This window comes from Cucumis sativus, chromosome 3 (genome assembly GCF_000004075.3).
Source record: "Cucumis sativus cultivar 9930 chromosome 3, Cucumber_9930_V3, whole genome shotgun sequence".
In the NCBI taxonomy this organism is placed as follows: Eukaryota; Viridiplantae; Streptophyta; class Magnoliopsida; order Cucurbitales; family Cucurbitaceae; genus Cucumis; species Cucumis sativus.
In genome coordinates, this window is record NC_026657.2 from 34847268 (window position 1) to 34863727 (window position 16460).

At 35.4% G+C, this 16460-nt stretch overlaps 2 protein-coding genes across 2 annotated transcripts; one reads left to right on the forward strand and one right to left on the reverse strand.

Annotated features, from left to right (window-relative positions):
- The first annotated feature begins 354 nt into the window (after positions 1–354).
- On the forward strand, positions 355–7349 carry LOC101220986 (PH, RCC1 and FYVE domains-containing protein 1). The gene is made up of 10 exons (XM_004141071.3): positions 355–493; positions 691–938; positions 1046–1132; positions 1631–1720; positions 2339–2425; positions 2532–2633; positions 3532–5607; positions 5741–5887; positions 6248–6660; positions 6781–7349. Exons 2-10 carry the CDS (start codon positions 891–893, stop codon positions 6956–6958), a joined length of 3228 nt encoding a protein of 1075 aa, XP_004141119.1. The 5' UTR covers positions 355–493; positions 691–890; the 3' UTR covers positions 6959–7349.
- Positions 7350–8158: 809 nt separating this feature from the next.
- LOC101221452 (rhomboid-like protein 20) lies at positions 8159–16063 on the reverse strand. Its single transcript, XM_004141073.3, has 8 exons — positions 15862–16063; positions 15666–15766; positions 13115–13255; positions 12872–12938; positions 9771–9922; positions 9582–9683; positions 9061–9183; positions 8159–8670 (listed from the first exon to the last, which is right to left on the reverse strand). Exons 1-8 carry the CDS (start codon positions 15884–15886, stop codon positions 8506–8508), a joined length of 876 nt encoding a protein of 291 aa, XP_004141121.1. The 5' UTR covers positions 15887–16063; the 3' UTR covers positions 8159–8505.
- Positions 16064–16460: the final 397 nt, after the last annotated feature.

Here is a 16460-nt window from a genome sequence, read left to right on the forward strand (position 1 = left end):
TTAATTGTGAACACTAATAATTTCCCATCTAAAAGGGTTATGAAGATGAAATTTGTTATATATATATATAACATTATTATATCTACTTCTAATTCTAAATATATAATTTTTTTTAAAAGTTCATTTTACCTAATTCTAGTTTTCATTAAATGAAAGAAATTTTATTTTAGAAAGTCTCATTTTATTTAATAATTTGGATTGAATAAAATATTTTGACATATTTGATGAATTATATATTTGCATGGAAGGAAGAAAATAAGAATGTGTTGTAATGAATAAGAATGTGAATCAATGGATAGAAGGATACAATAGTTATAATCCAACGATTCTTAGTTATGTTGTTGATCTAATGGCTTCCAAAGCGAAAAAATAGTGAAAACGATTCATTAATCCTCATGCATTCTATTGGATTATTCCACTTTCTTCTTCTTCTTCTTCTTCCTTTCTTCTCCCATTTCTTTCCTCAATTCCTTTTTCTGGTTCATGATTGCAGGTATTAATTTTTTACGTTCTTCCTCTCGCTTTGGATTTCTTCTTCTTCTTCTTCTTCTTTTGCATTGCCGCCATTGATGGATTTTGATCCATTTCAGTTTTTCTGTAATTCGATTTTTATTTATTTTATTTTTCTGAATGATGATGACGACGATGATCTATGAATGTTGATGTTGATGTTTCCATTGAAATTATTAGTGTGATCGTGGTTGTGGTTGTGGGAAATAGAGCTTCAAATCGCATTTTGATGAGAGGTCACAAGAGAAGGAAGCAGCACATGCATCTATGAAGAAGATTGGGGTACGCAGGTCGCTACCGCACTACCTGATGCAATTGTCGCTTGTCGACATTGTTGTGCTTCTTCTTCATGCGGTTTCCCCACGATTTTCTCAGATGGAATGGCAGATCCTGCTAGTTATGGGAATCACGAGCGTGACTTTGAACAAGTCAGTTTTTCTTTCTTTCTTTTTTTCTCATCAAAACTTTCCCTCTCTCTTTTGTCTCTTCCTTTCTTCTAACACACCTATTTCCATGTGTTTTTGTGATTTTCAAGGCACTTATCGCTTTGAAAAAAGGAACTCAACTAATTAAGTATAGCCGAAAAGGAAAGCCTAAGCTCTGTCCATTCAGAATCTCTACCGTGAGTAATTATTATTTCCTTTCTTCATACACAACATGTTTATTACTTAATTCCTTTAGTAACAGGTTTGTTGTTTTCTGGTGTTAATTACATGTATAATGCAATTTCTTTTTAAATTTTGTAATTCACTCGGTTCTGTAATAAATGATGAACAAATAGTTTATCAACTTTTTTGTATTTCTTTTACTGGAACAAAATTTTAATGTTCTCAGAAATTACGCCATACGGTAAAATGGTGAATAACTTTCCACGTACATTCCACAAATTTGTCTTCATTTCTCCAAAGACTTTCCTTTGGTAGCTTCATCAATAGTTGAAGATATGTATTCCAGATTTTGGGTCTTAGCAGGCTCGACGTATGTTTGCCACATACGAAGAGTTGAGGGGGCATAAACAAAACTAATTAAACTTATACATCTGCTGTTCACTTCCACAAGCATTAGATGTCATAGACTATGTATGTCTTCGAACTGTAATTTTACTGCAACTAATTTTCAGGACGAAACGACGCTGATCTGGTATTCACATGGAGAAGAAAGAACCTTGAAACTATCAAGCATCTCACGAATTATCCCAGGACAAAGAACTGTGAGTTAAAAACTGCACCAAAATGGCTAAGTAGTAGAATATGTATACACCTGTGATTAACTATAAGGAACACATATAATGTAAGATCTTCTTGAGGCATGGCTATATTCTTCTCTTGGAATATATATTGTATTTAAGTTATGCTTTATTTGGTATTTCATTTATGTTAGAAACCTATTCAGTTCCAGGCCTATGAAATTTTGGAATTGCATTTAGTTTTGTTATTATTGAATAAGACTTTGGATTAATTAACTTTATCAACTTCCAGCAAAAGTCACTTGGGTTCTTTCTTCTCTAACCATTCTAGGTGGGTCTAATGGTAAAAAGGGAGACATAGTCTCAATATCTAATTAAGAAGCTATGGGTTCAATCCATGGTGGCCACCTACCTACGAATTAATTTTCTATTAGTTTTCTTGACACCCTAATGTTGTAGGGTCAGACGAGTTGTCAGATTAGTTGAGGTGCGCATAAGCTGGTTCGAACACTCACAAATATTAAAAAAAATAAAAAAATGTTTAGCTTTTGTCCATATTACTATGATTGGCGTTTTGAACTTGAAAATAATAGTGATATATCTCCTACGTTTTTCCTCCTCTTTTCTCTTTTCCATTTACAGGCCGTATTCAGAAGGTATTTGAGGCCTGAAAAAGATTACTTATCATTTTCATTGTTGTATAGAAACGGGGAACGGTCACTTGACTTGGTTAGTGAAAATCAACTTCAAATATTCAAATTTCAACTTCTTATCTACAGCATCTCTGATTGCAGAGTAATTTCAGTGATTTCTGTTATCTGTAATCTTTTTATAGATCTGCAAGGACAAAGGTGAAGCTGAAGTCTGGTTTCTTGGCCTTAAGAATTTAATTTCTCCAAGACAACATCATGGACGTTCTAGGAGTGATTTTTCAGATGTGAGTTTTTTCATTGCATTCTACAGCATTCACTTCTATTATGAGCACTGTCTTGTATTTATTTTAAAATTTTTTTTTTTAACACATTGGCAGTTAGATTTATTATTATCTTCTTTTGGTATTGTTATTGCATCGATGTTGAACTCACATGTAAGACGGCATGAAGTAGCTGTGCAATTATTCAGGATAATGCAATAGCACAATGGTTTTACAGATAGTCTTTCTACAGAAAATTATGTGATACTTGCTATATAGCTGGAACTCAATGCACCATACCCTGGATGGTCCTCTAATACACTCGAGGATGAGTTTAATATTCTCCAACACTATCCACATGTTGGAGATTTGAAAGGCATCTCTTTGCCATACCATTTCTAGCTTATAAACAATGAATAAGAACTAATGAGCCATAGAATAGAAGTGTGTATTCAAAACTACATCACTGATTGACCCAAAAGTGGATAAAGGCATATTTTATTATACATCACCAACAAAAACATATCTACAATTTCTTCCATTCCTTGGTATTTTATTTGAAAACAGTCATAATTTTTTATTCAATTCCTATATTGTAGTTCACTGTTCCCAGAATAAAACCATGTTAAAAACTTGAAACTATAGCAGCCCCAAACATTTCAAATTGTATATTGGTTGATCTTTCATTTTCTATTTTTTTTTCTTCCAGTTATGGAGTAAGTATATGTTTTAACCAAGTTGCTGAATATGATAAATCTTCCAAATTTGGGCATGTATTTTTTAGCGATCTTGATTCCTTATGATAATCATAGACGACATGGGTTGGGCAGTAACACTTTTTAGCTGGTTATCATGTGGCTAATTTTCTAAGCTATCCTATAAAAAAAAAAATTATAATTTACTATGGATCCTTAATTTCCAGGTTCAGGATGCTAACGAATTCTTTCAAAGTAGTCGACCTTTTGGTGCAACTTTAGAATTTAGTAACAGCTTAGCTCGTGGAAGGGATTCTATTGATTTAAATTCTCGTGAATCTCATTTGCATCTGGTAAGTTCAGATGTTGGTTCGGAACGTGCAAATATGCAACTAAGAACAAGTGGTGGAGATGGTTTTCGCAGCAGTGTATCAAGCACTCCTAGTTGTTCAAGTGGAGGATCTGGACCAGATGATATAGAATCACTAGGTGATGTTTACGTATGGGGAGAGATTTGGACTGATTTAGTTTTACCAGATGGAACTTCAAGTCAAATTCCAGTTAAAAATGATGTGCTCACTCCAAAGCCATTGGAGACGAATGTTGTTCTTGATGTTCAACAGATTGCTTGTGGTGTCCGACACATTGCTCTTGTAACAAGGCAAGGTGAGGTTTTCACTTGGGGTGAAGAATGTGGTGGACGTCTCGGTCATGGAATTGATAGAGACTTTAGTCGCCCCCATCTTGTTGAGTTTCTAGCAGTTAGTCATGTAGACTTTGTAGCTTGTGGTGAGTATCATACATGTGCCATAACCTCTTCGAATGATTTATACACTTGGGGTGACGGTATTTTTAATTCTGGAATTCTTGGTCATGGTACTGACATTAGTCACTGGATACCCAAAAGAGTTGTCGGTTCGCTGGAAGGGCTTCAAGTTTTATCTGTTGCATGTGGCACGTGGCATTCAGCATTAGCAACTTCCAATGGAAAACTATATACATTTGGTGATGGAACATATGGTGTCTTAGGCCATGGTGATAGGGAAAGCGTGGTATATCCAAGAGAGGTGCAACTATTGAGTGGACTTAGGACCATCAAGGTTGCTTGTGGAGTCTGGCACACTGCTGCTATTGTTGAGGTTATGAGTCAGACTGGTTCAAATATGTCATCTAGGAAGTTGTTCACGTGGGGTGATGGTGATAAATATCGCTTGGGTCATGGAAACAAGGAAACTTATCTTCTTCCTACTTGTGTTTCTTCACTCATAGACTACAATTTCCACCAGTTGGCTTGTGGACACAACATGACAGTGGCTCTTACCACCTCCGGTCACGTTTTTACCATGGGTGGTACTGCATATGGTCAGCTAGGCAACCCAAGTTCAGATGGAGTTATTCCTTGCTTAGTGCAGGATAGATTAGTCGGTGAATTTGTTGAAGAAATTTCTTGTGGTGCATATCACACAGTTGTTTTAACATCAAGAAATGAAGTATTTTCTTGGGGGAGGGGTTCCAATGGAAGATTAGGGCATGGAGATGTGGAGGACAGGAAAGCCCCAACACTCATAGAAGCTTTGAAGGATAGGCATGTTAAAAGTATATCTTGTGGGTCAAATTTTACTGCAAGTATATGTATACACAAGTGGGTTAGTGGAGCAGATCAGTCCGTTTGCACTGGTTGCCGTCAGGCATTTGGTTTCACAAGGAAGAGGCACAATTGTTATAACTGTGGGCTGGTACATTGTCATTCGTGCAGCTCCAAGAAAGCTTTGAAAGCAGCACTTGCACCTACCCCAGGCAAACCACATCGTGTATGCGATTCTTGTTATGCCAAACTTAAATCTGCTGAGGCTGGCAACAACTTTTGTGTGAATAGAAAATTGACAGCCAATCGTCGTTCAACAGATTACAAGGAAAGATTTGATAGAGGGGATGTGAGGCCCTCTCGCATTCTATTGTCCCCCACTACAGAACCTGTTAAATATCATGAGATTAAATCGGTTAGACCAGGGAGTAGACCAACTTCTCCTTCTATGGTTAGAGCTTCTCAGGTCCCTTCCCTTCAACAACTGAAAGACATTGCATTTCCAAGTTCGTTGAGTGCCATTCAAAATGCTTTGAGACCTGCACTTGTGGCACCGCCGTCACCACCACCAATGGGCAATTCCAGACCTGCATCACCGTATGCAAGGAGACCAAGCCCTCCACGCTCAACTACTCCGGTGTTCTCAAAAAGTGTTATTGACTCTCTTAAGAAATCAAATGAGACGTTGGTTCAAGACAAATCAAAGCTTCAAAGAGAAGTATTAACTTGTTTCCTTATAAATCCATATTTTTGTTTGGTCACTGTAATATTCTTATGCTTTTTCTAAAGAAGCCTAAACCGAAAGAAACTTGGTTTCATTCATATAAATCCCGTCCTTCCTTGTTTATCAGGTTAAGAATTTGAAGCAAAAATGTGATATTCAAGGTGCAGAAATTCAAAATTTGCAAAAGAATGCAACTGAAGCAGCTTCATTAGTTGAAGAAGAATCCTCCAAGTGCAAAATAGCAAAGAAATTAGTTACAACAATAACAGAGCAGGTAATCCAAATATATTAGCATTTGAGTTACTTCATTTTTTGTTCAATAGCTTGTTTAAATAATTGAAGAGAGTGGTTTTGATCTCATTGGTAACCTCACTAAGTTTATTTGCAGGTTTGTGAAAATTTGTTATTGTATTAGATAAGACAAGCAACCTTCTTAGCTCTTAACATATCAAATTACTAATTTTGCATCCTTCAGTTGAAAAAAGTCAAAACATGTTTGTCCCGCAAGTGAATGAAAACAAGTTATCTTCTTAAGTTTTTTCATGACAAAACCACATGAGATGTATTGCTAACCAATGATTCAAATATTAGTCAGGCATGATGATTAATGTAAATTTGTTCCATTTTCTTATAGTTGAAGGAAATGAAAGACAAACTGCCACCTGAGATATGGGATGGTGAAAATTTTAAATCCATGTATGCCCAAGCTGAAGCTTTCTTAAATATGGTTGAGACATCAAAAACTTCATCCTTACCTACGAGTCATGAAAAAACTAACAATCTAACTGCACTCAACAATGGATCTACTCCCTCACTTGACGATTCTTCAAAGAGGATAGAAGACGATGGTTCAGGAAGGAAGGACTTAACGCAGGAGAATGTAAATAGTCTCCTGGAAAGTAAGAAAACTTCAGAAAATGGCTCGAGATCTCCATTATCTTCGACTGAAGGCGAAAAGCAAGTTATTGAGCAGTTTGAACCTGGTGTTTATGCAACTTTGGTTGTGCTTTCAAATGGTACCAAGATTTTCAAACGCGTTAGATTCAGGTATATCTAACTCTAATCTCTCTCTCTCTCCCTCTCTCGGCTCGGGTGCGCACCTACAACACCCTACCAACGTAAATCTATAGTTACTTCAATTTAATTTCTTTTCGTTTTTGTTTGCAGCAAGAGAAGGTTTGATGAGCAGCAAGCAGAAGATTGGTGGAGTAAAAACAAAGACAGGCTGCTTAAAAGATACAACCCATCAACAAGCACAAGCAGCTCTACGCCAACCGGTTCGCCTAAAACTCAACCAGTATCATCTACAGAGGAAAGCAATGAAATTCCATCAGCCCCCCCATAATTATTGGATGTATAATAATCCAAAGGTTTGCTTTAGAATAGCTGCATCATCGATGAATTCGTAGATTTTATTAGCAACAGAAGGCAACAAGATGGAGAAAATTCAAGTTGAAAATAAGGCAAAGGTAAACGTTTAAGTTCCAAGTCGGAAACCTCAGAGTGAACCATTTCTTCTCCTTTCGTTTAATCTTTTTATTCATTCATTTCATTTTGAGCATCTCCTTTTTTTGGATGCACACAACCCACTTTCTTACAACTTTGTGATGATGTTTACTAGAAATAGGAAAACAAAGAAAAAGGCTCTAATTTTAGTGTTCTACTCATTGAAGCTCTCCATTCCTTACATCCTTCAAACAAAATTATTTCAATCGGAGGTTTGGTTTATGGCCCTACCCTTTTCATTTGGTGAACTTACACCTTTCAAGGCCATTAATTATATATATATAGCTTTAACTTCACAATCACTGTGTGTATAATACGAAACTTGGAATTCCCATTCACAAACTTTAGGACTTCAAAGTTAGATAGTTTCAGTTCTAAGTCCCATTTCATATGGATTTATTTTGCTATATTTCACAACAAACAATCCTTTTTGTTTATTTGAAAACTATTTTCTTTTTTCTTCATAATAGGATTGAGGTTCGGAGATGACTAAATTATGGTTAACATAATAATAATAATATAATTCAAGTATTCGTTTATTTAGTAAATTCTATCATATTTGAAACTTACATAAGACAACATTTGAGAAAAAAAGTTCATTATTAGATTTTCAGATTGATATTTGGACTTTATTACTAAAACATAACATTGATTAGTAAAATAATTAATAGATATAAATTCATCCATTCATTCATTCATTAAACAATTGTTTGAACAACGATGTTAATTGTTAAACCTATGATTGATATTTAGAAATAGTCCGAACTCTCTCGATTCCAACTTAATTATATGATTAAACAACATAATAAAATGATTAGGAAAATAAATCAACAGCTCATTCATTTCTTAAATGAAAACGATATTTAGAACATATTTTCTAAAATTAATAATAAAGGAAAATATGGTTTAGAGAAAAGAAGAGAACAATGTAAGGATTGCAAGGGGACTGAATAAAACATTTATACATTTACACAAAAGTAAGAAGAGAAATTGCATTTGTTTGCTTTCTAAATAATCAAAGATTAGGAGCCAATAAAAATGGTGTAAGAATCTGAAAATTTAGATTATAACATAACAAAAGAATTCTGCACATTATGGTTCCATGAACATTTCTACTTGATGTTTTGATCTTAGAAGTAAGACTTACAAACTATAAGCAATCTGTGTAATCAGACATTAATTATCAATAAAATTTGAGAGCTACGGTAGAGGAACACAAAACGGAAACCCAAAAGAGTTTAGAAAAAAACAGCTCGGTGAGTTCCTCCAACCATTAAAACTCGGTTGTCAGCAAATTCATCAAAACCCTCGATACTCAAATTTGGTTGTTTCTCGGACCACTTGGGACATCAAAAGTTTTCATATGACCCCACAAAATTCTTCAAATTAGTGCAATTGTGATTCAAGAAGTATGTTTGTCGCAATGTTAACGTCGTTTCTGGCCTGCACAAGGGCCTGCCTGGCCGAGTTTCTGTCGAACCCCATTGAAACAAGTGTAGCAATGGCGTCTTCCGATGGTTCTGTGGCAGTTGGCACAGAAGGATAGTTCCTCTAAAATTATAGGAGGAAACAATTCAGGTTTTAGTATAATTGAGAATGGGGGAATCGAGAATCACAAACCTCGTAGTTATTATGTTAACATAATGGTATGTCAATTGAACCATCCTCAGTTTGACCAAGAGAAAACAATCCAGTTTTTAGGTTAAAGTATCAACTTAAGTAATTCATGTTTTCTGTGTCACCAATACGAACTTAATTACAACTGTAAAGATTAGATTATGCCAATAATAGCAATGCCTATATTGTGACGACTATCAGGACACAGTAAGTTCTCGTGCTTAAAACCTAACAAGTCAGATATTGTTCCTCGAATCATTTAGCTTATCAAAGTATGTTTAGAGAAACCAACACCAAATAGAAGCATTCGTCAAATGTACTAACCTCAACCTGGCGGCTCATGAAGGATGGCATGTTTCCTCTAACATCTCTATTTGGGGCTGCTGGAGGATTCCCCGCAGATGGCAAAGAAAGTCTTGAAAAAAATGAACTGATAAACTCTGGAAACTGTAAAAGCCGAAGAATAATAATAACACATTATTAGAAAACTAGAAAGACCTGATTGAAAAGTAAGAAAACCTACATCAAACTGACTCCAAATGGAAAGAGACTAATACTAAAAAATACAAAACATTCAATTAAAAAGACAAATAAAGACACAAAATTAATGAAGTGCACCAACCAAATAAGATGAAAAACCTACAACTAAGAAGCACCAAAAACTTAAAGAGAGCCCCCATAAGAAGCTAAGAGACTAACCGAACTAAAACAAAACAAACCAACAAAGTGGGGCATCAAACCAAAAGGTCCAAAATAAAACTATAATTATAAACAACAGAATTACAATTTCAGAAAGAAAGAAAACTAAGAAACCAATGTGTGCTTAAGCAAAATTTGAATTTAACCTTGGCCTTGCGGATGCCAAATACATTCAATCGATATAAGGAACCAGCAAGAATTCCGCATATCCCTGGTAAGATAGATCTTCTCCACGAAGACAGAAGGAGCTGCAACACCAACAATAAAACTAGCTTACACAGCTGAAGAAAGTAAAGCAGGTTATCCAAAAGAGTATAAAACAAACAGTCCTTAACCTGAAGACCAGCCAGATATATGAAAGACTTGTCAGAGAAACGAACTCCAAATACACGGAACCGTGTTGAAACAGGAATATCAAAGAAGAAGGGTACAAAGGAAGCAAACAAAAGACCATAAGGTCCAGAAGTCACTAGATTTGCTGCAGGATCTGCTCAAAAAGAAATAAAAATACATATTAACTAAATGAAAATCATAAGCATGGATGTGTTCAGTTTATAGGCATGGTTGGAAAGAACAACAAAAGAAACTTAGGAAAACAAGTCATCAGTTAGCTAGAACGTGTATCGAGGGAGACATGACCAAAAAACAAACTTAACGTGTTTGGATCACATTAAGATCCTGAGTCGGTGAGATTTTGAGCACACGTTAAGTTCGCATTTTGGTCATGGCTCCCTCAATACAAGTTCGTTTTAGCTAACAAACCACATGTTTTCATACATTTTTTCGTGCTCTTTCCATATATGCTTATAAATGGAGAAACATTTTAAAGCATTTTAACTACCCTGAAAAACTTGGTATAAATTTATTATTAATATTTTTGTTCCTATAGAAAACAACTTTCATTGAGAAAAAATAAAAATAAAAATACAAGTGCATACAAAAAACCAAGTCTACAAAACAAAAATACCAGTAGAAAAAAGGGACTCCAACTATGCAAAACAGCACCTATAGAATAATTACAAAAGGTTTTTGAAACCAAAGTCCAAAGAGAAACATGAAATCAAAACCCTATAAAAACCCTATTATTTTATTCCCCCACATAACCTATAAAAAGTGATTCTTCTCTCAAGAGGCAAATAGAGCCATTGCGGTGATCATATCACTAGAGTCCTTGGACTCACAGGAAACTCAAAGACTCACAACGCCATAGAATATGGTCCAAATCTTCTGTCTTCAAACAAAGAAAGCAAAAAAATGAACCGACTAGCAAAGGCAACTTCCTCACAAGTCAAACCATCATGTCAGTGGTGTAAAACTTGCCAAGTAAAAAACGTCCCTTCTCTAGGGATCTCATTCTTTGAAGCATTGAAAATATCAAATTACCTAAGGAAGAATGGTCACTCATACTACAAAAGTGACTTACAGAAGAATCCGTCCAAAGGATTGGGACTCCAAACTCTCACTTCCTTCTCCCACGCCTAAAGAAGTGGCCTTTGAGTAAATAAAGAAGAGAGGCCACATTCACTACTTCCAAATTGAACAAAGAATGAACAAACCCAAAAGAAAAGGAATAGAAGCTCCCTGACCAAACTAAGAAGTTATGATTCAATTTTTTTAATTAAAAAAAAAATGGTAAAAAACCAAACTTTCATTGAGAAAAATGAAGGAATATGCAAGAGTACAAAAAACAAGCTGAAAAAAGGTCCACAACTAGCTACAAGAATGGTCTCAAATCCAAAGGAATTACGCAACGTGGAAATTAAAAAGAATCCAATTAACGAACTTCCCATATCTCGAACAACTTCTCCAACCTCCTAACAATTTTACTATTCCACCTAAGCCACGTTCCACGCAGAATTGCACAAAATCAAGCTAGCCAGAAAGCTTTTCTTTTCTCATAAAAGGGAGAACTCATAAGGACATTCATAAGGACCCCCTCCATCATAGAAAGACAATCCCTATTAAACATCACTGCCATACCAAACACCCTACAAAGTAAACTGCAACCCCATAAAAGATGACCAAGATCCTACTGACAATAACAAAACAATTGGGCCACAAGACAAAGGCAGACAATCGCTAAACATGATCCTACGTGTTCACTCTACCATGTAAAACTTGCCAAGCAAAGAAGTGAAGGACTTACAATGTCGTAAGAACTTCCACTTTCCAAATAGAGGGAAAAAGTGTGGCCCCGGTTTGGGAAGCGAAGTAAGAGCGAGGCAAAAGGAACAAACTTTGGCTCAATCGAAAAAAATGATATAATTCAATTCACCATCCATTCAACTAGCATCTCTAAATCACCATCATTGCTAGTGCTGTCTTGTACTCTCCTTAAACCTAAATCACCATCATTACTACTGTTGTCATGTACTCTCCTTAAACCTAAAACAGCCAAAGATTGAGGGCTTGTTGTCAGATTGCGCCCAAAACTTGGAGGACAGCCAACTTGAGAAAAACATAACCTGCGGTGTCACGGGGCAGAAGTGCGATAGAATGATTTCCCAAAATTTTTCCCACGCGATGCCAAGGTACAACCTTGACCAGCCTAGATGTTGGACCCAATTTTCCCCCCAAAGGTATGGCCAAGTCACACGAACCCTAAAGTGGGTTGTGGGGGGCTAACTCACGTAAGGAGGGAAGGAGAGGCGTGCACTTTGTGGAAATAACACTTTACTCACAAGGTTATAAAAACCACAATCAAGGACAATATACAAAACCGACTCTACAAGAGAATTTTGGACAGCAATTCACTCTTACAAAAGTAATCAAAGTGAATGTTATGTGTGATGTCCGACAACCCCAAGACTCTCACTATTCATATAGGTGGGAGGAGCTAAAATCTAGGAAGTAGGGGGGAGTGGTCCTAGTGGAGGTTAAAACGTCAACTACCCATTACTCCAGGACCACTCAACATGTCCAATGATCTCCTACCTTTTAGGAGAGAACATGCCCACTAACTCCTATATTTCTGCTCCACTTTCCCACTTACTAAATATTGGACACCACTATCCTATTTTGTAGGAAAATAATGAAATTTCATTTGGATTTTCTAATTCTGAGTTTACATCATAGATGAGTAGGTAGAGACTCATCAAAAGAAAAAAGAAAAAAAGTAAACAGAAGAAGAAACTAAACAGGTTTTTTTTATATAATATATATAAAAACTTTCCAAACACTTGCCAAGAAATATCAAAAGACCAGGCACGATTGTCAATATACCCAACTAACTCCCCAACAAGTGAGCTACTTGCTAAGAAAAACTTTGGGTCCTATTTTACAAATATTAGGGGAGAAAAAGTAACAAGAGGAGGGTAGTTCAGAGCTACAAAATGAAAAGTACAGGGATGGACAGCAAAAAATAAACAATAATTAAGCATGGGTTAAAATTATCCTAGCTGCCAAGCATACTAGTATATTAAACGAAAATGCATACCTTTAAGTAATGATATTGCAAGGACCTCAAAAAGTAAGGAGGATGTTATAGAGAACAATATAAAGACCTGTATCACAATGGAGTATTAATATAAATCTATTTAAGAAAAAAACACATATCACTAAGGGAAAAAACAATTAGATTTTTGTTGTGATCCATTCATTTTAAGGATCGTGACTGGTAGCTTCATTATGACATATGTTTTAATGAGATCTTGCAGCATGAATTGAATAAAAAACTTACCGAGTATTTGTTGGAACCTATTTGTCTCTCAAATACTCTGAAGTAATATAGCAGAAACAGTCCGAACATCAATTCAGGAGTAGATGAAAAGGCAAAAACTGACATTACTAACTTCCACAATCGGAGCTTCACAATTACATCCTGCCATAAGGATTACAATTAACTGGTCAAAAGTCTACTCCCTAGTCCCTACCAGGAAAATTAAGAGGTAGAAGAGAGATAAAATAAGTTGAATCTAAGTCCTCCATAATAGGAATATATCAACAAAGATGGAATAGAAGCAGTCAGAACAATAAAAAAATATATATATTTCTACAAGTGGATCCTTTACCACGGCTCATTTGAACCTATATGCCTTCCAAACTTACTATGTTCATTCACTCCCATACCCCCCCGTCCCGGGGTTTGAGGAATTGTATCTCTCCCTCCCCAATATATGTATATATTTTAGGAAAATATCAATATATACCTTTGAACTAATAATTCTATTAATTTAAACCCTAAACTTTTGTAAGTTTATCAATTTATACCCTCCATTACATTATGTTTAGATAAACATCATATGAAACTTATACTTTTATCAATTAAACCCCTAAACTTTCATAAAATGAACCAATTTAGACTCCCATGGTCTTCGTTAAGATTTTCTTTACAAATCGACCATGAGTCAATGCTAATCTTGTTAAGTTGATATTCGAAAAGATTACACATGTAGAACTTATGCATGAATCATTTTCAAAGATAATCTTAATTTTTTAATCAAACCAACACAACGTGCATTCTATATATAAGAATGTGTAAACAAAATAGGTCCTCTGTACCAAACGTGTAGAAGTTATTAAGTTAAAATCCCTTTGAAAACATCGAAAACAAATTCCTTCGATGCAAGATTACTTCGAGAAAGAGAGAAGAAAAACAAGTCAGAAATGCATGGAGTTCATAGAAAAATCAATCATCACATCAAAAGGTTGAAAGAGGAAAACTGGGAGAGGACCCTTTGGTTGGAAATTCAAAGATAATCTTTATAAATGGCCTAAATCCATTCATTTTGATAACTTGGGAATTTAGTTGCAACTATTATAACTCCTCACATGATGCTTTTTGAATGAAATCTGAAGGAGTGTGTATATTGGGTACACTTAAGAAAGTCCAAGGTTTAAACTAACGCAATTGTTAGTTTGTTTTTATTGATACAATCCAAAAGTTTAGGGTATAAATTGATTTTCCCCCTATTTTTAATAACCAACCTTACATTGAGAACAAATGAAATAATAGAAATGAAAAGGGTCAAACAAAAGGAGGAAAATCGTAGTAAGCAACTCCAACCAAGCAAAAGAAAAACGTGAAGCCAATGGAGATACATGAAACTCAATAAGGAACCAAACATAGTTCAAAAAATTGTTGATAAGAAAAAAAAATCATTTATGCATGAAATTCACAAAAGAATTGTTGTCCAATAAAACTTTAATTTCTCTCCAGCCAAATTTCTCATAAAATGAAAGCACTGCCTGCAAAGAACTCATTGGAAGTTCCCTTGAAGCAAGAAGCACCAACGCTCTATTGTCTTGAACTATCCTTGATTGCTTCACATTTAACCAATCTATCAGCCTTCAAAAATCGGATATTTCCTCTTCTAGTAAGCTCCTTATCCAGTAGAATCTTTATCTTCTGGTCACCAAATCCTGAAAATCTTTGATTGCAACTCCAATGTGTACAGTAGCACGTAATAACACTAGTACCCATTCAAAAGCTGCCCATCCACCCAACTATCCTCTCAAATTTCAACTTTATTGTTATACCACCATCTTAATTTCAAAAACTTCTCAAAATTAATTCTTAGCTATTAGATGAAAGACAATCAAGGATAGTTGATACCAACTAATTTCATTTTCTTCTTTCAAAACAACTTGCTTATTCCATTCCAAATTTGTTTACAATAACTTTGTGTCAAATTTCCTGACTTCGTCCAAAGAAACTTCAAGACTATTTTTCCAACGACACTACATTCCCCTCTCTAATATTCCAGTTCTTTAACCCACCTTTTTTGATGGGATATGATGTATTATCTCATCTCAACATCTCATTAGATAACTTAACTGGAAACTTACATTATCTATACCAGGCTCCCAAAATGTTAAGAAACGTGCATCACCTCCTGATAGGTACACCTATTCGTTCGATAGGTTATTCACATGCCGCACAACCAACCACAAGGCAATATCTAATACTCTTTCCACATTCAACAACAAAGAAAGATATAAACCCAACTAGAACCAAAAAATGGCGGAGATGGCTACTATATTCAAAACAAAAAGTGCAGAGATCAATTGAACTAAGTCCTTACACCCATGAGGGAAAAAATCAATTACCCAACAATCAACAAGGCCAATTCGGTATATAATCCTAAGATTGAAAAAGTAGCTGCCAGTCAACAGATACAAGCACAATAAATCAGGGAATTGATAATCAAACATTGAAAGAAGCAATAAGGGTCATGTTAATGAAAGAAAGAAAACCCAAAATCAAACCAAAGGTAGTGGAAGAGAAGTACCTGATAGGACAAACCAAGCTTAATTGAACGGCCTTGGATCCCGAAGAAAATAGTGAAAAGAGCGGAGGCGATGATGAAGGTCCGGGTGACGGGGGCATTGTCTGCGGACACAAAGGTAGAGGAAAATGGATCAGAAGAAATTGAGGAGTAAAATGGGTGGTTAAGGAATCGAAAAGAAGAGTGGAAGTGAACGTACTAAAACCGGAGGGGCCGCCGTTCATCGTCTCAGAGAGGAAGCAACGATCCTCTCAGACGGTCACAGCCTTCTTCTTCTTCTTCTTCTTCTTGTTTCTCTATTTGATTTTGATTTGTCGTCTTCGTCTGTTTGGAATTTTGGAGTGGAAATTCGATATCTCTTTCTCTTCCTCTTCCCCCCACCTCCTCGCTACGGTTGGAAACTACTATTTATATATATTACATAAATTACCCCCAAAACTTTGTAATTTGTTTACAAATATCAAACACTTACCGATACAACAAATGTAGAGTTTATTTTAAATTATAACAAACACTTCAAATATTTACGCCGACAATTTCAAAAACTGTAAAAGCCCACATATCTATGTGTTAAATATCAAAAGTTAATTCAAACGAGCACGTGATTAATCGACCACAAGCGCGAGGGTAATCTTCTTCTAAACGACCCTCTTATAGCCTAAATGAATGATCGATCGTTTCAATCATGATACACAATTGTATAATTTTTTTACGATGAAAAAATTCTACAATTTTAACAACTGTGTTAAACAATCATGTGAACGACAATACATCGTCGTTTAGATTGTGCAGTTCTTT